The sequence below is a fragment of the Talpa europaea genome, assembly GCF_964194135.1.
Source record: "Talpa europaea genome assembly, chromosome: 11".
NCBI lineage: Eukaryota > Metazoa > Chordata > Mammalia > Eulipotyphla > Talpidae > Talpa > Talpa europaea.
The window spans coordinates 68186021-68211084 of NC_140078.1; the positions used below are offsets into that span (position 1 = coordinate 68186021).

A 25064-nucleotide genomic window follows, 5' to 3' on the forward strand; every position below is an offset into this window, starting at 1 on the left:
GCGCCTTGGTTCTGTCCTGTGCCTTCACCAGGGCACACAGGCTTTGCAGGAGGCCAAGAAGGTGCTGTGGTAGGGCAGCCTGCATGTTCCAGGGCAGGGCATGACACATGGGAACAGCATGAAGGACGGTGTGTGGGATGGTAGGGGATGTAGGGGACAGTGAGGGGACTATGTGTGAGTGGGTGTGAAAGACAGTGAGTGAGGCATTCCAGATAGCCAAAGCCCACAGAGGTGGGAAATGCATGGGCCACACTGCCTGTCTCCCATACCAGGTGTCCCTGCCCAGCACGGCTGAGTGGTCCTGGCATTTCCTTTTGAATCACAACTCAGAATTCTGCTGCTCCACATACTACTCCAGGAAGCCAATTATAATCCATCAGCACTGTCATGGTGATACAAGCTACTCCCCAATAAGCATCTAATAACAGTACAACTGTGCCTTGGTATCCATGGGGGATTGGTTCCAGAACCTCCATGAATACCAAAATTCATTTATGCTCATGTCCCTTGTATAAAATGGCATAGCATTTGCATATAAGCCATACACATCCTCTGTTTACTTTAAATCATCTCAGGCCAACCCAGGCTTCTGGTTCTGACACTGAATTTGTAGAAGCCCAAGGGCTCCTGAAACTTGGCTGAAGTCCAGGATGATCTGGGCCTTATTCAACTGGAACCCAGGAGCGGTGAAGCCAGGAGGCGAGCAATTGCTAGCCAGCGACCCCAAGGCCCACGTGTTTGGTTTTTATATCCAACCTGGCTGCCCAACTCCGCCCTCAGGTCCCAGCCACCCTCCCTTTGGTGGTGATGGGATTTGTCTTTCCCAATGTCTTGATGGCTTTAGTCTGGAGTGGGGGTGGGGTCCACAAAGCCTGTATGGGATTAACTCAGGACATCATTTCCCCCTAACACTTCTAACAGCAGAGGTGGGTGCTCCTGTCCCTACAGACCTGGAACCAAACTGTGTGTTAGGTCAGTAGTGTTTCTAGACCCCAATAGCTTGTGAAGGGCCTGCCTCTATTGATTTTCTCAGCTGACACATAGTATCCTCACTACCACTCTTTCATATCCACATTAACAGGCCAGGAAATCCCTAGGCTCTTTCTTAGGCTTGGGGTTTGGGAATGGAGCTGGCCTCTTGGGGCAGAGTTCCAAACCCACCAGACTTGGCGACCTTGATTAACCCTGCCGGGCTCAATTTGCTCATCTGTAAAATGGGATTATTAATCCCTTCTCAGTTATCTATCACTGTGTGGAGAAAGGAGACAGAGCTCTCTGCAGTGGAAACAGACTGTACAGGCAAACTGAACCAAGCCTCGAAGCTGGAGCTGTCATTCTTATTATTACTACTGCTATTATTATTAGAGTGCGTGGTTAGTACCGGCAGGCCAGTGCCTCTTGCCACAGGCCAGCCTGGCAGCCCGCAACTACCCACTAAATGTTAGGGGGAGGCCGGGACGAGGCAGATGGACCGCGTCCGCCTGAGTATCCAAGGTTGCGGATCTCAGGCAGCCTCAGTTTCCCGATTAGCGCTGACGGGCTCGGGGCGGGGCAGGGGCGGGGCCGAGGCGGCCCGGCGACCTGGGGTGATGCTGGCGCCCCGCCCCACCCCGCCCCCACGGGCGGGTCCCGGGAGTCTTAACGCGCCCCCGCGCGGTGCCCGGCCTCGGCCGCTGCCTGTCGCCGCCGGAGCCGCCGCTCCTGCTCTGTCCCTGCGCCCTCGGTGTTCTCCGCGTCCTCCTGCTCGCCCGGCTGCACCATGGAGGGCTACCATAAGCCTGACCAGCAGAAGCTGCAGGCCCTGAAGGACACCGCCAACCGCCTGCGCATCAGCTCCATCCAGGCCACCACGGCGGCCGGCTCGGGGTGAGTGCGGAGAGCTGGGCGCTGGGCCGGCGAGGGGGCCCGGTTTCCGGCCTGCTCCTTGCGGTCTTCCACAACTGGGGTGCCGGCTCCATGTCGCGCTGCACGGAGCCGTCACGAGGGAGGCGGCCGGGGGCGCGGTCAGATGGCGGACGCGCGCCTCGCTGGGCCCGGGCGGGAGGCGCCTTCCGCTGCGCCGCGCACCCTTGGCCCGGCTTCCGCCCGGTGCGCCGCGGCATCTCGTGCGGCTCAGGACCAGCGCTGCCCCTCGCCAGGCTCCCGCGCTCCGGCCGCGCCCTGGCGCCGGGGACCGGGCTGGTAGATCGCAGAGTCGCCCCTCGCGCCATGCGGGGAAGGCCGCCACCTTGTCGCGCGCGCTCTGGCAGAGAGCCGGGCTCTGTGCCGTGTGCCCTGCACTCGGGGCCCTCTCAACCCTTTCCACGCCCCTGTGTGGGCCCCATTGTTAACAGCCCACCTTGCGAATGGGGAGCGCGAGGCTCCGAGTTTAAGGCAGTTGCCCTGGATCACTTACAGCTCGTGCTGGAATTTGACCCCAAGCTCTCCAACTGGAGACCGCCCAGTTTTAGCTCCTCATCTTGCAGGGAGACTGGGGCCCGGCCTTCACTCCACTTCAAACTACCTGTCTCCTCTGCAACTTCACATTCCTGCCACCCTTGAATTGGGCCCGACTTTGGAGCTAGGCGACTTTGGAGCTAGGCGAGGGCAGGCAGTGGGGAGAATGGTGACCACGTGCACGCTGAATTCTGGCAGCGGGTGTGAAGGAGAGGTCTAAGATCAGAGCTGGAATGGGAGGGGGGTGGGGGAGTGGAGGCTTGGAAGGCCAAAGGAACCTAACGAAGTTCTTGGGCCCCAGTGGCCCCAGTAGAATGAAGTCCTACTGGCAGGGACAGCCGCCAAGGTGCGCTTTCCCCAAGGCAGGGGCGGGGACTCACCATCCCCCAATATCCTTTCCCTGCCAGTCCCTTTGGCTCAGAAGGTGGGTTAAGACGGTTGCTATTCCCAAGGAGCCTCCTCTGAAGGTGTCCAATGGTAGGAGCAGTGGTAAATAATAACCACCTTCCCATGGAGATGGCCAGTAGGGTGGGTAGTTGAGTGGGCCAGCCAGTGAGTTACTTGAACCTATTTACCTCTCTGTAAAATGGGAATTTTTAAATAGCAACCACGAACTGGGGGAGGTTTCAAGGATTCCAGTCCCTTCCTGGGGCCTGGCATTAGGCTAATTGCTGTAATGATTTCAGAAATGTTCAGGAAAAAATGTCGAGAGCTGGGTGGGGGTGTAATTTACAGGAACTTTTTCAGCCAAGCTGTGTGTTTAGAACAAAGACAGGATTCTAGCTTCTGGCCAATTTCACACAATATATAATTAATAAGTAGGGTTTTTTTTTTTTTTTTTTTTAACCTTCACAGTGGGAACACACTCACCTTTTGTGCTTTTAAATCATCCAGTTCTCAGAAGGGATTAGACCTCTTCTGGCAGGCCATTCTACCCCACCCCCATGCACACTTTGAACCATCATCTCTGTTGGGACCTGTTTACTCTTGGTGCCTCCTTTCCTAGCCCAGCACTCAGTAGGTCTACACATCCTATATACTTGCTCAGTTCTACTTTGTCCACTTTTCTTTACCACATCAGTGGGTTCAGGGGTCTGTTCACCCCTGCTCTGTGCTAGAAACTACCTGGAGAGACAGCAGTTACCCAACTAAACAGTGTTATGCATCTGAGCATTTTACGTCGACCTGCAGACTACTAAGAGTCACTGAGAGCCAAATAGGTATACCTGGTAGGACACAGAGCACCCTTTATTGCTAATATTGTCTTACACATTCTGAGAATAGCTTATGAGACAAATGCTCTTATATTCACATTTTGTCCACAAGGAAACTGAAGCTAGTATGTGAAGGGACTTGCTCAAGCTGGGCAATGGTGGTGGTAATACCATGCTGCTCCCTGGGGAGCTCATTATCAGGAAGACTTCCCGGCAGGCAATACCAGGCCAAAAAATGGAGAAAAATTGGAAAGAGGAAAGTCAGGTGCAGCTGTGGCGGATGTCAGTCAGTTCAAGAGGCACTTTCAGAGCAGTGAGATAGTATTTACAACTATGGGGGAGCTTCCAAAGGGAGGGATTTTCCTTGGTGGACTGGGACTTAGGTATATGGCAACTGAGTTACACCATGTTTACATTGTAATGCTTTAGGGAGATACTCACCAAACTCAAAGTATCCATTTGTGGAAAGGAAAAATAAAGTAAGATACAATGATTCCTGTGTTTGTGTATATAAAAGAAGCAGGAAAGAAATACTTGGAAAACTTATTTTTCAGATGGAAGTAACATTACAGTGCAATCCCTGTTACCAGGGAGGTTTTGAAAGGTGTGTGCCAGGAGGTGGGTATGCATAGGAAATAGTAACGGAAGATGAGGCCAGTGTTTTTGTCCCCACGTCTTGTAGCCCACTATTCCTTCAGCAAACTGAGAGAGGTCATCATGAGGAGGCTCAGTCCTGAGGCCCTGCCCAGTCCCAGTGGCAGTTACAGCTGAAATGACTGTGATGTCCCCTTTTTAGAGCTTACGGCCCTGGTGGTGAAACCGCATCTCGGTGAGACCTTTTCTTGGTAACCCACAGGGGCTATACTCAGCATTCTGTCGGTGAGGAGCCAGGCTGTTGGCTCGGGATTCAGCAAAGTCCTGATTTCTCAGTAGCTTTCCCACCCCCCGTGCCATCACTTCCTCGTGTTGGTGGACCTCACCAGTGAGGACACTGGCCTCTGTGTCAGGGGAGCTGGCCTGGAGTGGAGGACAGTCCTCACAGAGGGCTCTTTGTTGAGGCAGCACCCACAGTGGCCAGAGCTGCCTGGGGGTCATCTCCCTTCGTGTGCTGAGGGAACTGAGGCAAGGGTCCAGTTCACCAGGCCTTAAACCTTAAAAAAATGAAACCCCGGTGGCCTTGTGAGAAGTGGCCTGGCCGCTAAGGCTAGTGGTAAAGATTTCCTAGTTCTCACTGACCAGGGCTTTTAGAAACGGTGCTGTGTCATGTGTCATCCTGTGTCATCAAGATCAGAGCACACTATGCTTTTAGTAGGTCCCCATGGCCTTGACCCACAGCTCTGGGTGAGCACAGTGACAGGAACCTAGCCCTGCTGTGTTCTGAGGAGCTGTGCCCTTGCCAGAAAGGCCCTTCCTATCCCAAGGCCTGTTGCCGCATGTTGAAAGTTGATAGATAGGTGGTTTTTAAACTGGGTCCTTCAGGAGTGGGTGAATGGTGGGGTTCTGCTCCCCTGGTTGTGAGTTTCATATCCTGGTGGCTGATATGACTTTGCAGTGACTGGAAGTGGACCCCTCCTATCTATGCAGCACTGGCATTTGGGGGTGCGTGGGCTGAGGACTCAGAGGACCCCTTCACGGCGCAGGCCCCTTTGGGTTTCTGGCCTCACGTAGGCCCAGCCTCTCTGGCCAGAAAATCACCATCTTGGGGCCTGCTTCTCCTTCCGGGCTGCCTTCCACCCCTGCTAGCCCTGACTGAGGCAAGAGCAGAGCCGTTGAGATTGCCCCAGCAGCAGCATTTCCCAACTCGCTGTGAAGACACCTGCCTGTCCTGAGCATGATCTAACTCAGCTGGGCAGATGGTTATTGTTTCCTGAACCTGTTTCCTGAACCTGGGTTCCTTGGGAAGGGTCTGGCTGAGCCATTCTTGTACCTTCCCACGAGCTTTGGCCACACACTGGCCCCTGTCACAACCACGACCCCTGGACTTTGCCTCTTTAGACAAACTTCTTGTCACTGGAGCCGCATGCTCCAAAACCAGGAACTTCCTTGTTGCCACAGGCTGCAGCTTTTGGCCCCTGACTGGAGCACTCTCTGAGGGCCAGTGCCTGTCCAGAACCAGGTCCTCAGGTGGACTCTGCTCTTGGCCTGAATGGTGAGGTGCATCTTCTCAGAGTGGGTGAGGTTAAGGGAGATGGATGGGTCTTTAGGCAACCAGTGGGTCTGGCTAAAGGAGGCCTGCTTGTCTGGGGCTTCTGGCTCAGACATCAGTTGCACTTGTGGCTGTGGCTGGATGGTGATCTCTGAGAGCAACATGGCAGGGGAGCATGGACACTGAACTTTCTCTTCTGGGCTCGTCGCACCTCTCCTTTAAAAAAAAATGGTTTGAATGACTCTGTTGAGGGTAATTTGCATTTCATGACATTTTAAGTGTATAATTCAGTGTTTTTAGTAAATGGACTGGTTTCAAATAAGTTTTCATCAATTTACCACATTTGATTTTAGGATATTCCATTGCCCCTAAAAGGCCTCTTCGCTCATTTGCAGTCTCCTCATTCCCACTTGCACAGCAACCACCAATCTACTTTCTGTTTCTATTCATTTAACTCTTCTGGATGTTTCCTATAAATGGAACCCTATGGGATGAGGCATCTTTCACTTAGCATAGCGTCTGGAAGGCCATCCATGCTACAGCATGAATTCGTGCTTCATTTCTTTCTTTTGCCGAATAGTCCATTGTATGGCTGTACCACAGTCTGTTTACCATTCATCAGTTTTTCTTAACATTTTGCTTTTGTCTTGGCCCTTCTGATGGTGGACCGTGTGGCCCTTCTGTGGACCTTAATGGTTTTATCCTTAACACGAGGAAGAGTTATATTTAGTCTGAAGTGTTAAGAGCTAATATTTACTGAGCATTCCTGTTTTCTGTGCCAAGCTCTCCACACACACTACTGGTTTCCCCTGCTTTCCGCTAGTGGAATGCTCCTGTTTAGTATGATTTGGCACTTTGTGTGCGGGGCCTGGGAATGTTATCATCAATTTATATGAAAACATTTTGAGTGTTCCCAGACCCCCAAAATAACCTGCCAAATCATAACAAATAGGAATGTTCTATTTGCAGATAGCAGGGCCGGGGGGGTGGGTGGGTCTGTGCCTCATCAGTCAGGGTCTGTTATTACTACCTGAATTTTACAATAAGGAACCAGGCTCAGAGGGGTCACATTCCCAGGGTGGAATCCCTGTGCACTCACATTCCCTGTGCACTCAGTTTATGCCAGATGCTCTTCATCTTCAGGACTAAGGATACAACAGTGAGAAGATTCCAAGGCCCTGCCCTCTTGCTCTACTGCACCTTGAGTTGCAGTAGGAGAGACAGGCAGTAAATAGTTAATGCCAGGTGGTGGCAAGAGTGAGGAAAAGAATTATTTGAGATAGTGTGCCCAGGGAGGGCTTCTTGGAGGAGGTGACATGCAGAACTCTGAAGAACGCAGCTGAGATGTGGAATCAATCTTTTCTAGGCAGAAGCTAGCTAGGGCAGTTCAGGGAACAGGAAGGACAAGGGCTGCTTCTGAGGCTCATGTAGACCCTAGCGTCATAGGAGTCTCACCTGATTATTAAAAAATAAATAGGTGTGTAACAGAATAAAATATAACACATATGTTGTAAAAAATGAAGCTGTATGTCCCTATCACTAGGCTTAACCTAGGATGTTACAGTGCTTTAGAACTCCTGAGTGTCCTTCCCTTCTCATCTCTCCTCCCCCAGAGAGAACTACACTTTGGATTGCATTATTGTTCCATTGTCTTCCTTATAGTTTTATAACATGGGTATATGTTTGTCTGCAGCCTGGCCTTTTCTGTTGCACAGATGCAGTGTGCTTTGTTCACACATATTCATTCTCACTGCTGCCTGATCTTCTACTGTAAGATGATGTTGTAACTGATCCGTCTGGATGTGTTCTGGAGGTTTCCAGTCCAGCTGTTGCAGACAACTCAGAGACAGTCCCACGTGTGCCTCCTAGAACGTGTGTGAAATGTGCATGTGAGGTTCCCTGGGGCCTGGGGTCTATTCCTACGCATGGAGTTGCTGGTCTTTTGGGAATATACATCTTCAGCCACTCATTTGGTTTCTTCTTAACAAAAGAGTAACCAAGTCTTCTATTTCTTCTTGAGTTGGTTTTGGTGAGTTATTCTTTCCCAGACATTTTCCTGTTTTCAAACATATTTATCACCAGGTTATCCAGAATATTTTATGCCCCTGCTTCCATTTCTAATATCGGCCTCTCCTTTTGTCCTCTTCCTGCCTTATTGAAGTTTATTAAAGTTTGTCTTTTCTTAAAGAATGCCTTGATTTTTAAAAAATTATATATTTTCTTCCAGTCTAATAAATGTCTGTTCTTTATTATCTTTCTATGTTTTTTAGCTCACTCCATTTTTTTCTCCTTTGTATTTTTAAGCCTTGAGGGTTGTCTCAGTGAGGCTGTTACCAGAACTTGGCCTCCCTGGCCTTCACTTTTAAGAAGCCTGTTGGGGGCCTCCCGGGTGGTGCAGCGGGTTGAGCGCAGCGCTGTGAAGCTCTCTGCAGCCTCCGTGGCACCAGTTCAATTCCTGGCCGGGCAGGGAGATTCCCACATGGTGTGGCAGACCTCTCCTGTCACACCCGCTGCTCCCCTCAGCAGTGTATTTCAGTCAGTCTGCCTGTTCTGCTCCCCACTCTGTCTCTGGTGAATCCTCTCACTCTCCCACGCCTCTGGCCTGTACCCCAGTGCTCGTATAAATAAATAAATCTTTAAAAAAAAAAAAAAAAGAGGCCCGTTCATTCCTGTGACTCAGGTCCAGCAATTGTGTGGTGGGAGGGGGCCACTTTGTGACTGGGAGCTGACATATGTCATCTCTGAAGATGGAGAGGAGTCTAGCTGGAGGGATGGCTTGGAAACATCTGGAAGAATGTGTGCCTTCACCTAGGAGGGGCATCTTTAAAAAATTTACTACATTTAGCTTTAAGCACTCTCAATACCAGCTGCATAGATTGAACTAATTGGGACTGTAAGTGAAGCAACTAGTAACCCCCATGTATCACAGAGTCGGGTAATACTGTCCTGCAGTCCCCCACACCCCACCTGTCTCTAGCCACTTTGCGTCCATGACTTTGTCATACACAGTACCACGGTGGGGCCTCCATCTCCTACCCCTCCTCCTGAGGTTGCAGGAAAAGCTCAGGCCCTGAGGCCACAGGCTCAATACAGTTTGGGTCCTGAAAACTTTCTAGTAGGTTCAGTTTATTTTTTTTTTAATAGAGGCATGTTTTATTTATTTATTTGTTTTGTTTATACAAGCACTGGGTACAGTCAGAAGAGTGGGAGGGTGAGAGAATTCACCAGAGCAAGAGCGGGGAGAAGAGCAGGCAGAAGGACCGAGGTACACTGCTGAGGGGAGCAGCGGGCGGCAGGACAGGTCTGCGCACCATGTGGGACCCTCCTCCGGTGGCCGGGGAGCAGCCAGGGATCGAACTGGTGCCGCAGAGGCTGCGGGCAGCATCGCAACCAGCGCTCAACTGCTGCGCCACCAGGGAGAGGCCCCTAGTAGGTTCAGTTTAAAGGTAACTTGCATGTCCTATGTGCTCAGGTGCTTATAGTTTACAAAAGCCCTGTGTCGATCCTTGGCTTACTGCCTGCCTCAGCTTCACTTGCAAGTGGGCGGCACTGAGGAGTTTGGTATCTGGTCCTCCAGAAGATGGTGGTGGTTAGCAGTGACCTGACACTTCAAATTCATTATCTTACTGCTACCCCTGACATCTTCCCTTCCCCGCCCCCCATAGCATCCCCATTTACAGGTGGAGAAGCTGAGCCTTGGGGAAGTGAAGTTAAGTACTTGCTTAAGTCACACAGCTTCGGCGGCACCCTGGGACACTTGCTGAGAGATTTCTTTGGAGAAAACTCCCCAATGGAGTGGACACCTGGCCCCTAAGAACACTGATCCTATATGTTTTTACTTGATGGGTGTGAAGACAGGTCTGGCAGTGTGGCCGGATGAAGGCTTTGGAGAGATTAAAATCTTTCAGGCTTGCCCCATGAGCCTAATGAGGAAGGAATAAACCAACCACTTCTGCTATTTTTCAGTTTTCGGTATCCCTCGCGGATGATCTTTTCTCACCCACCATGTCTGCTCGGGCCTGAGCATGCTTCTGCCATGTGCAGCAAGTGCTGTACCACCACATTTATCCCCGGAGCCCCCCTTCCTGGTGACCAGGCAGGGATGTCACCCTGATCACAAGGCAGACAAGCGGAAGGAGGCCCCGTGCCTGCCCCTCTCTGCCTTGTCACAGGGTCATGACTTCTGGAACAGGGTTCTGCAGTGACTGAGCTGCCCTTGGAGAGGGAAGGGCAGGAGGTCAGGCTGACTGGTATTGATTGGGATGTCCTCTAGCTGAAGTTTGGCATAAGGGACTTGGGTCCCTGCCAGGCAGAAAAAGTTTTCTCGTTTACATTTCCTCACCTCCTTCTTTCAGGTCTAGTGTCTTTTCCCCCTGACCAGGAGTTCATAGAAATGGTTAAGTATAAAGTGACTGCGTGCTGGGAGTGTGAGTATTAAACCAGCATGGACAGTTCTGGATTCCTCTACTAATGTGGCTGCGCTGGGAGTGACTCATCCCTAACCTGGTGGGGGATGCTGACTGGTGGGGCAGGAGGGAGGCTCTGGTATAAACTCCAGGTGCTGCATGTGCCTTTGGATTTGACATTGGGCGTGTTTTAGCCTGAGGGACCCCACAGCAGCCTCAGGACTGCCCCTAGGCTGCATGGAGTGGGAGGTGGGAAGCATGTGCCCAAGGCTGACTGACATCTTAAAACTTGCAGACCAGAAGGCTTTAGGGTTAGCCAGGAATCACAGCATGTCCTGGCAGGAACCTTTCCACTTCTGGGGGGTCCAGGGCTGGTTAATCAAGTGAATCCCAAGAGTCCTGAACCTGAACAAACCTCATCTCTATTATGTAAGCTTTGCACTTTCTTCTGTTAGGTCCTTTGCCCAGTGGCAATTATTTGAACAAGAGGCTAAAAATGAGGGGGTTCCCCTTGACCCCTCCCCACTCCAGGGCTGGAAGGGAAGACTCTTTTGTCAGCCCCACCTCAGCCCTTGTCCACATGCAAAAGGGATGTTTATTTTTAACATGACTGATGCCTTTGTAGAAGATGACATTGTGTCTGCACAAAAGCATGGTTCCAAGTGGCTACACCGGCTCTGGAAATATACATTAAAAAAAATCTGCTAAGTTGCCCAGTGATGCTATTGGAGAGACTGAAGCCCCCCTTTTCAGTTTATTAATCCATGTGTTGAGGCTGCTGAGGGCCAAGGAGGTATGGTAAACTTCTACCAGCCCCTGCCCCTTACCCTCTGGCCCTGGCAACAGGGGACCAGCATGGCAGATCCTGGGCAATCCCAGCAGGATGTAGCTCACTGGTGAGTTCTTCTGACTCCTGCCAGGAGCCACGAGGAAAGGCAGGATCTGGCCTCACCCATACAGGCCAGCCTCTGGCTGTGGTGCCACCTGGACTGTTATGCATCATGAGAGGTCCCTTGGCCCCTCTCCTTTCTTATTCTTGTCCCAGGTGCTGTGAATCTGGGGTCTGGACTGTATGGGCCTGGGAGGATGTGACAGTCCCTGGTACCCAGCCCCATTGAGACCCGGTGTGACCCTCCCAGGAAGCAAGCACACAGGTCTTGCAGAGAAGCTGGGCCTGTCACTCTCCTTAGGGTGTCCATCCCCAGGTCTCAGTATGTGGACCTGGGCTGAGCCCTGTCCACTAGGGTGCAGGGTCATGATGTACGTGTTCATCTCTTTCCTGGACCACAGCCACCCCACATCATGCTGCAGTGCCGCGGAGATCATGGCTGTCCTCTTCTTCCATACCATGCGCTATAAGGCCCAGGATCCCCGGAACCCTCACAATGACCGCTTCGTGCTCTCCAAGGTAGGAACCGAGCATGCCTCCTGCCAGCACTAGGTGTAGGTGGGCTCTGGAGCAGTGAGAAGGTACTGAACATGTGTCATCTCCAAGGAGACCTGCCCCCAGTGTAAGCCCAGTCCCAGCCCGCCTGTCTCAGTTGCTTGTCCACATGCCCATTGTCTTGCACTGTGTTGGTCCAGCTGGTATACTTAACCCGAGTTAAGACAATGGAAGCATTCCACCCATTTTGGGTGTTGACAGGCAGGACTAGAGAATAGTTTTGTGGCTTTCTGCATGTGTCTGTTAGTACTAGGCCAGCACCACCTGAGCCACAACTTGCCTCCCAGGAGCCACTGCAGCAGGGTCTGCGTGGGGCACCATGTCCAGCCCTACTGCATGAGAATCACAGCCACAAACTTTGCTACAGACCCTTGAAATCCACCTGTTCCCAGACTTGGCTCCTGGCCTGGACTCTTGGGACAGGCATGAGAGCTTAGAAGTCTGTCCAAGTCCACTCACTAGCCAGAAACCAGAGATTAGAGTGGCCAGGCGCCTGCTGGGGTTTGGCTGTCTGGCCTCACAGCTGTATTCCCCTGCACCTGTCCTGGTGCCCGCTGGCTTTGGCTGCAGGAACACTGGTCTGGAGAGGAATGAATAGAGGGGAGTGGCCTTCACTTGCTTTTTGCCCTGAAAGGGATCCCCTGGCCAGCAGGCTCAGCAGGGCACTATGTTATGGGAAAACCCCACAAGAATCAGCTCCTCTTGAGCCTCATGCCCCATTACCACCCACCCCATGACAGGGCCATGCAGCTCCCATCCTGTATGCTGTCTGGGCTGAAGCTGGCTTCCTGCCTGAGGCAGAGCTGCTGAACCTGAGGAAGATTAGCTCTGACTTGGATGGGCACCCCGTCCCGGTAAGTGTACCCCACTAGGAGCCACACAGGGCTCTGTCTCCACTTCCTGTTTCCCAAGGCATGTGGGAAGGGGCAGGGCACCCACTAAGGGGCCAAGGGTGTTGAAATGTAGAGGAGTGTGTTGGGGTGAGGAAGGAAGGAGATTTTCAGGGTATGTTGTATTCACCCCAAACTGGTGCATAAGGGCAGTGCCTTTGAAGGCCCCATCCAAGGGCGATCTGGGGGGACTGCAGGGAGGCCTTCCCACCAAGCACCAAGCACCCAACTACCCTTCCATGCCTTCCCTGGTCAGATAGATGCAACTCAGGAGAAGAGGTTCATCAGAAAATACATAAGGGGATTGCAACAGGATGGTGGTGATACCCCCCCCCAACCTTCCCCACCCCCCAAGTGAAGGGATTTACTTTTTGAGGTGCTAATTCCTGCAGATGTTTGGAGTTCATGGATTACTATACAAACTATCACCCACCAGTCTGGGCACTCACAAGAGCCAAATGTTCTCTCAGTTTTATCACAAATTCTCCCAACCACTGTGTGAAGTAGGCCACCAAGTGGCTTCAATTTATAGATGAGGGTGAGACCCAAAGAGGTCCCCGTCCAGCCGAGTTCTCGCTGCTCCAGGGTGAGGAGCCAGGATTGGAACCACACCCATAGTTGCTGCTGGAGAACTGAGAAGTCATATTCGGGGAGTCGTACCCTGGGGCCCAGCCTCCTGCAGACCCTGCCTGTGCTGCTGGGCTGCCATGACTGGGCACCCTGGGATGCTGGGAGGCCACTTTAGGGAATCACGGTTTCCTTCTCTTCCCCGTGAGTAACTGTAGCCTTCTGTCTTACAGAAACAAGCTTTCACCGATGTGGCCACTGGCTCCCTGGGCCAGGGCCTTGGGGCTGCTTGTGGGATGGCCTACACAGGCAAATACTTTGACAAAGCCAGGTAATAACCCCATTTTCCACCCCATCCTCAGTGGTTTGGGAGGGGAGGGCCAGCCTGAATCACTGGCCCCAGGCCCATCCTCTTGCCTGATGAGGCTGTGTAACATGCATAGTGACTTGTTTTGTCCTCACAGAGACCCAGTGAGACGGCTGTCAGAAGTCCCCTTTTAGATGAGGAAATGGGCTCAGAGGAGTGACGGGACCTGACCAGAGTCCCTTGATGGTGACTGCAGGGCCAGGTTCGCACCTGGAGCCCATGCTCCTAAGCCCATGCTCTTTGGCTGACCAATTCCTGTGTTACTCTAAGCCTGGTGCCTGGACTCTAGAAGTCTTGGGAGCCCCAGGCCCAGACCCTAGTCACTTATCTTTATCTTGGGAAAGGAGGATTGTATGTTCCGGAGAGTTCTGGGCATCCCGGCCTCCTCCTGTTAGCCAGGAAGAAACAAATACTGCAGTTGCCATGGGAGGGTGAGCAGCCTGACCAGAGCTCTGCTACCCCAGGCCCAGCGGGTCTGGGTGAGAGCCCCCCATGCAGACTTCAGCCACAGGCTGTTTACTTGGGCGAGATTTGGCCTGTGGACAGGTCTCTTTGTAGGATGGGTGGGCGGTGGTTGCAGGCTGTTAAGAAAAGAACTTGTCGTGGTCCCTTCTTTCCTTTTCCAATTGAGGGCCTGTGCTTGCTTGGTGCTCAGGACTTTATCGGTTTCACCTTGATAAGCCCCCTGTGGGCTGGGTGGTGGCATCAGTATGTTTGCCCTCTCACAGATGAGGTAACGGAGGCACAATGCTTGCCTAGGTCATCCAGTGAGTGTGGGAGGCAGGATTTGAACCCAAGGAGTGAATCCATAGGCCGTATTCATAGTCCCCAGGCTGCTGTGAGGGGCCTGAGAGAGGAAGAGGATGATGGGGGAGCCCTGCTCCTTGGTGAGGCGCCAGGAAGCTGCCTAGAGGAGGGGGCTGCTGGAGCTTGACCTGCAGGTGGCGGGAAGGCCCTGCTCTGCAGCTGCTGGCTTCCCCGTTGCCCTACAGTCCACCTCAGTGGCAGGAGAAGGGCCACAGCCAGGGCAGTCATGGCGTGTGGTGGTGACTCGGGGCCCACTGAGGACAGCCTGACTGGATGCTACACCGCAGTGAGTGCCTACTGTGTGCAAATTGATCCCCAGGGACAGGGGCCCAAGACAGCACTCCAGGTGGGCTGGGGCTGGGAGGCCTTGCAGACCGTCTGACCAGTATCATTCAACTGCACAGGACTTACCTTCAGTCCTGGCTGAGCCTTGGGGCCCAGCTCAGCTGTGCCAGAAGTGATTGACCCTGAAGTGAAGAAAGTCACAAAGAATGGGATGTATGTTTAAGAGTTGTATTTGGCACAGAACCAGAGATGTGAGTTAATTATTCCCTACAGTTGCTTGAAATAATTCCCTATGAAGGGTCATTTCCTGACCCTAACGTAATAGAACAAGTCAGTGTGGGGAGCTGGGTTCCTAGCAGCCAGGGTGGCTTGGGGCCAGGGCTGGCCCAGGCCCAGGCCCTCCACACCATGGGGTGGTGAGGTGGGTGAGAAGGGAATGACTTATCAGGCTGTGCCATGCTCCCCAAGGTAGCATCCTGATAGAGCAGGTCAACCTCCAGTTACTGTCTCCCCAACCATTAACCAGGGAGCATACACCACATTGGCTCTTTCATTTCTCTTTTAAATATTTTTTTAATTATAAAATACCTGCTTGTCTTGAAAAATACAGAAAAGTATTAAAAAGAAATGAGCATTTTCCTTATTCTTAACCACCTCTCCCTTTTACATTTTAGTAACAATATATTTAGGTATTTGGTAACAATGTATTTCCTCCATGATATTTTGACAAAAAAAACTTACAAATTTGTCATCTCGCTATTTATACAATTTTACATATGTTTTTTAGAAAATTGTAAACACTGAACATTTTCTTGTGACTTTAATTGTCAAGGGTTGGCTTTAATGGTGGCCTAGTGTTTTGTCTCCATGCTGTGATCCATTTAGGGTGACCCTGTTTTGGGACATTTGAGATGTTTCCCTAATACCTCTGCAAAAAACACTGTTTAGGGTCCCATCTCTCTGAGGTACTTAATAACTGGCCATTTGCCGTCCCTACCCTAGATCGAATAGCTTCAGATGATACAGAGCCACAGAGCCACAGATTTACATCCAAGTTTCTGGGGAGTTGGGAGGTCCTCTTTCCTATCTTCCCAGGATCCCAGAAAGCCATCTGGGCCTGAGCATATGCTGACTCCACCCTTGCCATAGTCTCACTTTCTTGGAAGTGGGGTGGGTCAGGGAGGGCGGCTAGTCTGCTTCCTTAGAATTCCTTTCTGGGGAAGTCCCATTTGTTCCCGACATGCCTCAGGCTCAGCCCTGTCAGATAAATCATTTTGGGAAGCTACTGTGCCAGACCCAGACCCCTGGCAATGTGCAGGACCCAGCTTAAATTAAGCTGCAAAGTACAGGTCCCAAGATCTTCTGCTCCTGATCAGGGAAACAGGGACCTCATGTGGCAGAGGCCACAGAAAGGAAGACACTTGGCATCTGGCAAGAGGAGGACAGAACCTGCCCTGGCCGGCGTAGGTGCTGAGTCATGCTGACTGCACCGTGGCTGTCCTGCCTGCTCTTCAGTTGCCCAGCCTTGGCCTGCAACAGGAAGGCTTGAGCCCCATGCACTCGGCTGCTGCCAGCTTGAGGGCTTTGTCCTGCAGAAGGGCACCTGGCCCCTTTCTGAGCCCACGTAGACACCAGCTTCTCTCCCTGGAGCTCTGCCCCTGGGAAAGAGGGTCCTCCAAGTCCTGCCTGTGTTCCTAGATGGCAAGAAGTTGACAGTCTGGGCTGGGCAGCCAGACCTGTATTTGAATCCCCACTCAGCAGAGATTACTTTCAGATAATCCCCTTTATCTTTGAGCCTGTTTCCTTGTCTGTATGTTTTGGGAATAACACCTTAACTGGAGGAGTTACTCAGCACAGGGCCTGGCATTAACCCTGCTGGAGCCCCTAGGTCCCACATACCAGCTTTGAATGGGGTTACAGTTTATGCCTGCTGCCTTTTAGCCCACCCCCTTTCCTCATAGCCGGGGATGGGATTGTCAGAGTCCCTGAATGGCTCTCCTTGGCCCTGCCTTCCTCCGGGACCAAGGAAGGTTCTGGTCAATGGGTAACTTATCCTGAGTTCTGTGCCTTTTACTATGTCATACCATCTTGCCAACCATCACAGTCACTTAAGGGGTCACCTATGTTAGGGGCCAAGGCTCCTGGGGTGGAGAAAGGCCTGGCCCAGCTCTGGTTTCAGGAACAATAGCCTGGGGGAGAGCCCATCCTGGGAGACCTGACCCCAATTCTAGACCTTAAGTCCCCTCTGTAATGCTCATTCTTGCATCTGAGGCCTAGCCCTGAGATGCTTATTTTCCTTCTGCACTGATAGCCCCCAGTTTTCTAGATCTTAATGACCTGACATCTTGGAGCTCAGTAACTTGGCAGCCAGTACCTCTTTCTGGAGCTCCTGATAACTTCCTTCATAGCCACTTCCTCAGAGGGAGCTGACACTACTGTTGCACGCCTGTTGCCCAAGTGTATATGGCTGGTCCTTTACCCACAGGGCAGCCTCCTTGGGAGGGACTGGTTGGGAGCATGATGGGCCCAGGTGACAGTGGCCAGCCTCCAACCAGCACCCCCCATCCACAGCTACCGCGTCTATTGCATGCTGGGTGACGGGGAGCTGTCAGAAGGCTCCGTGTGGGAGGCCATGGCCTTTGCAGGCATCTACAAGCTGGACAACCTTGTCGCCATTCTTGACATCAACCGCCTGGGCCAGAGCGACCCCGCCCCGCTGCAGCACCAGGTGGATGTGTACCAGAAGCGCTGTGAGGCCTTTGGGTATGTACGAGGCTGTGGACTGGGCACCCTCCCTCACAGCATGGGAGCCACCGTGGCAGTCCTGCAGGTACTGGAGGTTGAGCCCCATCTAAAGAAGGGCTCCCTTATTCAGTATTTGACTCACAATTTCAAACTTTGGGCACTTGGACTTAACGTGGCAGTTACGCCCTGCCGTGGAGTTGTGCACTATGGTCTGGTTCTGAGTAAGTTCCTTTATTGGGGGTGGGAGGGAGTATGTCTTAATGCTCAGAGTGTACACATAACATTATCTCACATATCCGCACTTTATTCTTGGGTGAAGGGGCAGGAGATGTATAATGAGAGCCAGTCTTGCTTTGTGAAGCTAATCAACGTGTAGTATTGGGGGTTTGAGTGTGGTCACCTCTTGCCCTGGCCCCAGCCAGCCTGGGGAAGAAAAGGCCCCGCCCTAGTGAAATAGATTAGGTTTTCAGACCTCTCCTCCTCCTTCCCCAAATACTGCAAAGATCGGAGGTCTGCCCCAGTGGGTATCAGCCAGTGGGGCCCACGTTTCAGCATCCCTCCCCTACTCCAAATACAAGCAGCTCCACAGGTGGGAACCACAGGCTCCGGGGCACTGACCTGGCGGACAAGACTGACAAAACTCTGGGTGGGGGCTCTGCAGGATTTGTGGGCTGAGGGGCCTCCAAGACTGCCCCAGCAGATGAGCCAATGACCTGGGAAGGTCAAGGTTGAATTGCAGTACTGATTACACAGCAGAGGTTATCTCTGACTGACCTTATGAGGAGAGAACGTGAGGAGGAGGCACTCTCTTTGTTGAACAAGGGAGGGCACAGAGCCCTCAAGGACCTTCCCAAGGCCATTTGGTGCTGGGGACTTGGACTGTCACCCCAGTATGTCCCTGAAGGCTATGTCTACAGCTGTGTGGTTCTGAAGCCAGATTCCTATGTCCCAGCTCCATCACTGACTTGCTCTGTGGAGCTTGAGCAAGTTGCTCCCCCTTTAATGTCCTGATTCACTTTTCTGTTAAATGGTACAACAGCGCCCACCTGTAGGGCTATGCCAAGGCTAAAATGGGTTAATATCTAAGTGCCCAGTGCACCCTTAGTACTTGGGAGCTGTTATTTTTAGTACTGCTAATATGCCATAGAGAGCCCCCAAAAGAATTGGCTTTAAAGAAGAGGCTACCCTGTCCCAGGAGCTTCCCCTCCACGCTTGACAATCTGGCTCATTTTATAACAGCATGCACCACATTCAGCATCTGTGGGGAGAGCAGATGTGCCTCCTGAGTAACAACTGGGCCAAAAAATTCATCAGGAGTCTAATAGCAGACACTCCAAGCCCAGTGCTTTGTCTCCAAGGTAGCTTTCAGTAGGAAATGAATAGATCAGGAATGAAAAGACCATAAATGAACTAAGCTGTGAATTGCTTAGGAAAGAGAAAGGAGGAAAATGTGTTGAAAGGCAAACAAGAGGAAGTAAAATAATGTGAAAAGAGAAAATAAAACCCTAATTGGAAGGGGGAACATTTTTGTTTCCTGGCTCCTCCGGCTCTTCCAGATTGCAGCTGGGAGTAGAGCCAGGGCAGTCTTGCCTTCTTCCCCCCACCTGACCCTCCTTGAGGCCCTCAAGCCTGGCCCTTGCCCCTCACCTGCCCCCTCTGTCTCCAGTTGGCATGCCATCATCGTGGACGGACACAGCGTGGAGGAGCTCTGCAAGGCCTTTGGCCAAGCCAAGCACCAGCCAACAGCCATCATTGCTAAGACCTTCAAGGGCCGCGGGATCACAGGTCTGGACTGGACCCTGAGGCTGATGGCACAGGGCTTGGCGGGGGGTGGCATACCTCTGAGGTCCTGTCTGGGAGGTGGCAGCCCTTGGCTGCCTTAGTGCTGGGGAGGCTGTGCTCCCTGAGGAGAGCCCAGAAGTGGGAGATTCCAGGGAAATGGAAGGGGCAGCACACCACCCTCCCCACAGTGAGTTCTGGGGGCTCTTCACTGGACATCGAACATGTAGACTCCTGGTACCACGATCCTCCTCCCAGCCTTCCCTGCCTCACTGCCAGAGCAGGGCTCTGCTTGCCTGTGACCACACGACTCCCATCTTCCTTTCCTCTCCCCAGAGGCCTGTCTTTCACAGTGAAGGCCAGGATCCCAGAGTAGTTTCCTGGGAGCTTCCATCTCACCTGGCCCTCTGCCTTCCTCTGACTGACAGGGATAGAAGATAAGGAATCTTGGCATGGGAAGCCCCTCCCCCAAAACATGGCAGATCAGATCATCCAGGAAATCTACAGTCAGATCCAAAGCAAAAAGAAGATCCTGGCGACTCCTCCGCAGGAGGATGCCCCCTCAGTGAACATCGCCAACATCCGCATGGCCACCCCGCCCAGCTACAAAGTTGGAGACAAGGTACACACTTGGGGCTTCATGTCTTTGAACTGACTAGATAGAGTAGGATTGCCTTGCTTCTCTGGCTCCCCAAAGCTGGGGCCAAGATGTACCTCCACATGGGGAAGGGAGAAGGGGGATTACCTCAGGATAAGGAAGAACCCTAAGCTCTTACTCCCACCAGTTCCTTCATGGGGACAGCCAGCTTGGAATTACTGACCTGCAGAAGCTCAGAGAGGGCATGCACACAGCCACTGGGATCCAAGCCCAGGGGTGCTGCGTCCCACCCAATCCCTGGTCCATCAGGGCCTTGGCTGGAACTCAGGTCTCCCAGACCTGGCAATAGCTAGGCAGGCCTGGTGTAACCCATGATTCAACCTTTATCAGGCTTGACTCCCAGGCTCTCAGTGGTATATTCCACGCGGAGTGGGCTGATAAGGGTGGGGAAATTGGGATATTAGGACATCTTTGTAGGTGAGACAACTCCAAGATGCAAGGGGCTGCAGGGGCTCTGGACATTCATTGTACACAAGTTCCCCTTGGCAGCCTTGCAAACTGGGTTATTGGGCTTTCTCTTCCTACCTGGTCTCCTTTTCCTCTGTAAAGGCTATGGCTCCCCCTAGAGGCCAAGCAGGGCCCAGCACAATGTGTACTTTCCACTTTCCTCCTGGCAGATAGCCACCCGCAAGGCCTACGGGCAGGCCCTGGCCAAGCTGGGCCACAGCAGTGACCGTGTCATTGCACTGGATGGGGACACCAAGAATTCCACCTTCTCAGACCTCTTCAAAAAGGAGCACCCAGACCGCTTCATTGAGTGCTACATTGCCGAGCAGAACATGGTGGGTGCCAGCTGCAACCTCAGGCAGGGCTGAAACCCTCCTGCTCCTTTGGGAAGCCAAGTAGGCAATGCCTGGTGTATTCCAGTCCAGGGAGACCACAGAAACAGTTAGGGCCCAGCACTGACCCTTTAAGGGTAGGGCCAGGGAGTACCTTGCCAGGTATAGATGTACAAGGCTTGGGGGTGCAGTGAGGAGGACAGAATGCAACCAAGGTCTCCTGAGCCCCTTCTGTGCCCAAGGCTCTGACCTCACCACCCTGAGAGTACTAAAATGAGAAACTCTGGGCCCCCAACATTCAAGAAGTCAGATCAGCTGCCCCTTGTCCAGAACTGAGGCTGTGACATAAGGAACAATTTTTTGTCCTGATTTTCAAGACATCTGCACCCCCTGATTGAGAAGTCCAACATGGCTCACAGTCCTCTGAGGACAGGGCACTTCCTTCCTCTGGAGCCTGCCCGTTTCCATGTGCATCTGAACCTGATGTTGTCTCTGTGGCTGGTAGCCTTGACAGTTGGAGGGTCCAGACTAAATTCGCAGGGTGTGGGGGCTGGGGAGGGAGGGCTCATGTCAGCCGGTGGGTTGGAACCAGTCAGAGCTGCTGGGCAGGCTGGGGGTGCAGGGGTGGGCACAGTGAGGAGGGCAGAGGGTACCTGGCAGAGGCAGGGAAGGATGGGCAGTCTATGTGCTTATGAGACTGCTCTGAAAGGTTTGCTTGTTGCTAGGAGAAAAGTTCCCCAGGAAAGTCACACTAGAAGAGCTTTTGGGATGGTTATTTCAAATCCCAAAGGAGTTGGTTTTTGGAAATGGACTTCAGAGTCCATGGGGGCACAGAAACCACCTGGGAAGAGGACACAGAAACCACCTGGGAGTGGTTGACAGGATGGCAGAGCCCCCACTCCCCACCTGGGGCTGACCCTGCCTTGCTCTGCCATCCAGGTGAGCATTGCTGTAGGCTGTGCCACACGCGACAGGACGGTCCCCTTCTGCAGCACTTTCGCAGCATTCTACACGAGGGCCTTCGACCAGATTCGCATGGCAGCCATCTCCGAGAGCAACATCAACCTCTGTGGCTCCCACTGTGGTGTCTCCATCGGTGCGTTTACTTGGGGCCAGATGTGTTCACCTGTGATATCTCTGGGCTCCTGAACCAGTAGAGGAGGCGGGGGTGGGGCCGGGGTGGATGGTGGGGGGTGGATGTCTTACTTCAACAAATCACTTCCCACACCCCAGGGGAAGATGGGCCCTCACAGATGGCCCTGGAAGATCTGGCCATGTTTCGCTCCATCCCCATGTCAACTGTCTTTTACCCGAGTGATGGGGTTTCTACAGAGAAGGCAGTGGAGTTGGCAGCTAACACAAAGGTCAGTCCCATGGCTGTTCATTCTTGGGGAGGCCGCTTGCTCTTCCTGGGACAGGAAGGGGTGTGCCATGCCAGCTGTAGGCATGGACTGTTCATTGCTGCCCCAGAGCGGTGCTTACTTTCCCCTTGAGTCTGTAGCTTGGTAGACCAGTCTAACAAGTCAAACTGCCAGGAAAGACACAGCACCTTCCTGCCCTGGGGGCAGACCTGTCTAGCTGATCACTGCATCTTTCCCCACTGAGAACTCCTGCACTTGACCTGCCCTCCCTGAGTTGTGTTCTCTAAGACGGAAAGAGTAAGCTGAGCAACCTGGCTGCCAGAGACTGGACAGGTGTGCACTCATGCTCTCTGAGGGGGTGGCCCCATTCGGAGGCAAGTCTTCCTGGAAGAAAGGTCGTTCTCTGTCTGGGGCTTGGGGCCAGCTGAAGGAGTGTTTGGGGAGGTGCCAACTACAGAGGGCAAGAAAGTCCTTTTCCTGAAGCAGCCAGAATGGGTGACTGCAGGCACCACCATGGATGGGGCAGACAGAGTGCAGGAGGTTTGCAGGTGGGAAGTGAGGGCTTTTCTAGAAAGACTTTGGATGTGCTACATCCTGTAATCCTTAGTTACTGTTTCGTCCCAGGGCATCTGCTTCATTCGGACCAGCCGCCCAGAAAACAACATTATCTATAACAACAATGAGGATTTCCAGATCGGACAAGCCAAGGTCAGTGTACCTCATGCCCTACTGAGACCACCCCGTCAAGAGAGGCCTGAAGTTGGGGCCCACTGGAGGCCACCAGCCCCTTATCCTCACTTGTCCCCCTCCTGTCACCCCCAGGTGGTCCTGAAGAGCAAGGATGACCAGGTGACTGTGATTGGGGCTGGGGTGACACTGCACGAGGCCTTGGCTGCTGCTGACCTCCTGAAGAAAGGTGAGGAGTCCTGGGGCAACAGCGGCTGCAGTCCCTGCCTTGGGCTCCTAGCATTGTGGTGCCTCAGCCTGATGAGCAGACCAGTCTGTGGAGCCTGCCAGTGGGGCTTGAGTCACCACTCAGCTGGGTGCTGCTTAGTAAGTCACAGATAAACCATGCCTCAGTTTCCCTACCGGTCAAATGGAGACACTGTCATCTTCTCCATGGGGCTGTCCTGAGGATTAAATCAGTGTGACCTGGCATCACTGTCTTTGTGAGTTCACAGATGTTAGCTGCTCTAGGGAGACGGGTATCAGCCCCCCGTGCAATAGCATCACACTACCCATGTCACATTTCAGCGAGCACAAAGGAGAGGGTGGGCGAGGGGGTCCTTAGGAAACTGGCCTCGGAGGTGAATAGGAACTGAGGAACAACAGAGAAGCTCAGCATATCCAAAGCTCTGAGGCGCTAGAAGAGGCTGGTGGAGAGCCGGGTGGAAGGCTGTCTACAGGCACAGCCGTCTGGCTTGTCTGAGAGGATTATCTGCTGGGCACCCTCATGCCTGCAGCCACTGCTCCCCTCCCGATAGCCCCATAAGCCCTTGCTTACCTCGGATTACGCACTTGGAACCATCCTGGGAGGATGGAGGGGAGCTGCCCAGGCCCCGGATGCTCTTAAGTCAGGCCAGGGAGGCTCCCAGGAAATGGTGGGTTGGACAGGGCCAGAGGACAGATGAGTGGAGGAAGGGGACAGGCCACTCGGGTTGGCAAACATGAGCTCCACAATGGGACCAAGGGAATACCTGTCCCCCCAGGACAGGCTGGACTTGAGCTGTGTGCCAGCTCTCAGGACAGCCCCTGACCCCCCTCCAGGAGCCTGCCAAAGGGCCACAGCCCAGCCTTTTCCCCTGAGCTGAGCCCCTGCTCTTCCCCCCTCACAGATAAGATCAACATCCGTGTGCTGGACCCCTTCACCATCAAGCCCCTGGATAGGAAACTCATTCTTGACAGTGCCCGTGCTACCAAGGGCAGGATCCTCACGGTGGAGGATCACTACTATGAAGGTAACGGGACTGAAGCAGAGCCAGGAGTGGGACTGGGGCAGAGCCAGGGGTAGGGCTGGGCAGGGGCAGGGACAGCTGCCCAGAATGGCTCTGTGGAGCCCTCGCCACCCAGGAAGCCAAGGAGGAGTACACATTCCTGTTCAGAATGGAAAAGGCAGCTGTGTCTCTGAGGTGGTTTATGGTTAAGCTGATGTGCGGGAGCAAACTGAGAAAGCAACACAGATGCTGCCTTTCACGAGTCCTTCAGAAAGCAGCCCCTGAAAGCACAGTCCACCCCCTCCTCCAAGGGAAGAGATGGCCTTAGACTCAGTCACGTCCATAGATGACAACCCTCCAGAGGATGACTCAGAGGCCACATTTAGGTTAAGGGAAAAGGTGCCATGGTGACGAGTGATGTCTGCTGTAGCATCTTTGCCATCCTTGGGTAAGGGGATACACTCAAGAGGACAGCAAAGGGCCAAGGCCCAGCAGGGACTCTGGGGCCCACCCTGCCCTCCCTGAGGCCACATGCCCTGATTCACCTGCTTTCCTTTACACAGGTGGCATAGGGGAGGCAGTATCCTCTGCGGTGGTGGGTGAGCCTGGCATCACCGTCACCCGCCTGGCTGTCAACCAGGTACCAAGAAGCGGGAAGCCGGCTGAGCTGCTGAAGATGTTTGGCATTGACAAGGATGCCATTGCACAAGCTGTGAGGGGCCTTGTCACCAAGGCCTAGGAGGGCATGGGGTGAAGGTGCTGCACATTCCTGAGTTTCCAGCAAAGGTGCTCTGAGGTGTACTGAGGCGTCGTAAATATATGTTTTGAGAAAAATGAATTGGCCCCTGAAATAAATGTTTTCTTCTCTGATGTGGACACTGCCGATGATGGTTCTAGGGAGGAAGGGTGGAGGGGGGACTGGGGAGGTGGACACCCTTGGCCCTGGTGTCCCAAGGCCTTTGCCATCACCACCACTGCTGCTGGCCCAGTACCTCCAGGTGACACTGGACGGCATGCCGCTTGCCTTACCCCAGCTGGCCTGGCCCAGAGAAGCCCAGGCGTTTCTATCCAGGGCCCCTTAGGACCACCTTACCTCTGAAGACCCCACAACCCCGCATGCAGAAGCCTTCTGGTTTGAGGAGAGTTGATTGCTTATTGTCCTCTCCTTTTCATGCCCTCAACCATAGTTTCAAAGAAGCACAGGGAAGGAAGGAAAGCTTCAGGTTCGCATCAGCTGCAGGGAGTC

At 53.1% G+C, this 25064-nt stretch overlaps 1 protein-coding gene across 2 annotated transcripts; it reads left to right on the forward strand.

Moving 5' to 3' along the window:
* Positions 1-1759: 1759 nt before the first annotated feature.
* On the forward strand, positions 1760-24622 carry TKT (transketolase; the record flags this gene model as incomplete). 2 transcript variants are annotated; one of them, XM_084246733.1, is made up of 14 exons in its annotated part: positions 1760-1866; positions 11493-11610; positions 12387-12500; positions 13337-13434; positions 17107-17325; positions 18974-19092; positions 19515-19708; positions 20362-20526; positions 21463-21619; positions 21757-21887; positions 22509-22592; positions 22707-22800; positions 23720-23842; positions 24382-24622. In XM_084246733.1, 14 exons carry the CDS (start codon positions 1760-1762, stop codon positions 24555-24557), a joined length of 1899 nt encoding a protein of 632 aa, XP_084102859.1. In that variant the 3' UTR covers positions 24558-24622. The 2 variants fall into 2 exon arrangements, with proteins under 2 accessions (XP_084102859.1, XP_084102860.1); XM_084246734.1 differs by having other exon boundaries at positions 17134-17325.
* Between the last annotated feature and the right edge of the window lie 442 nt (positions 24623-25064).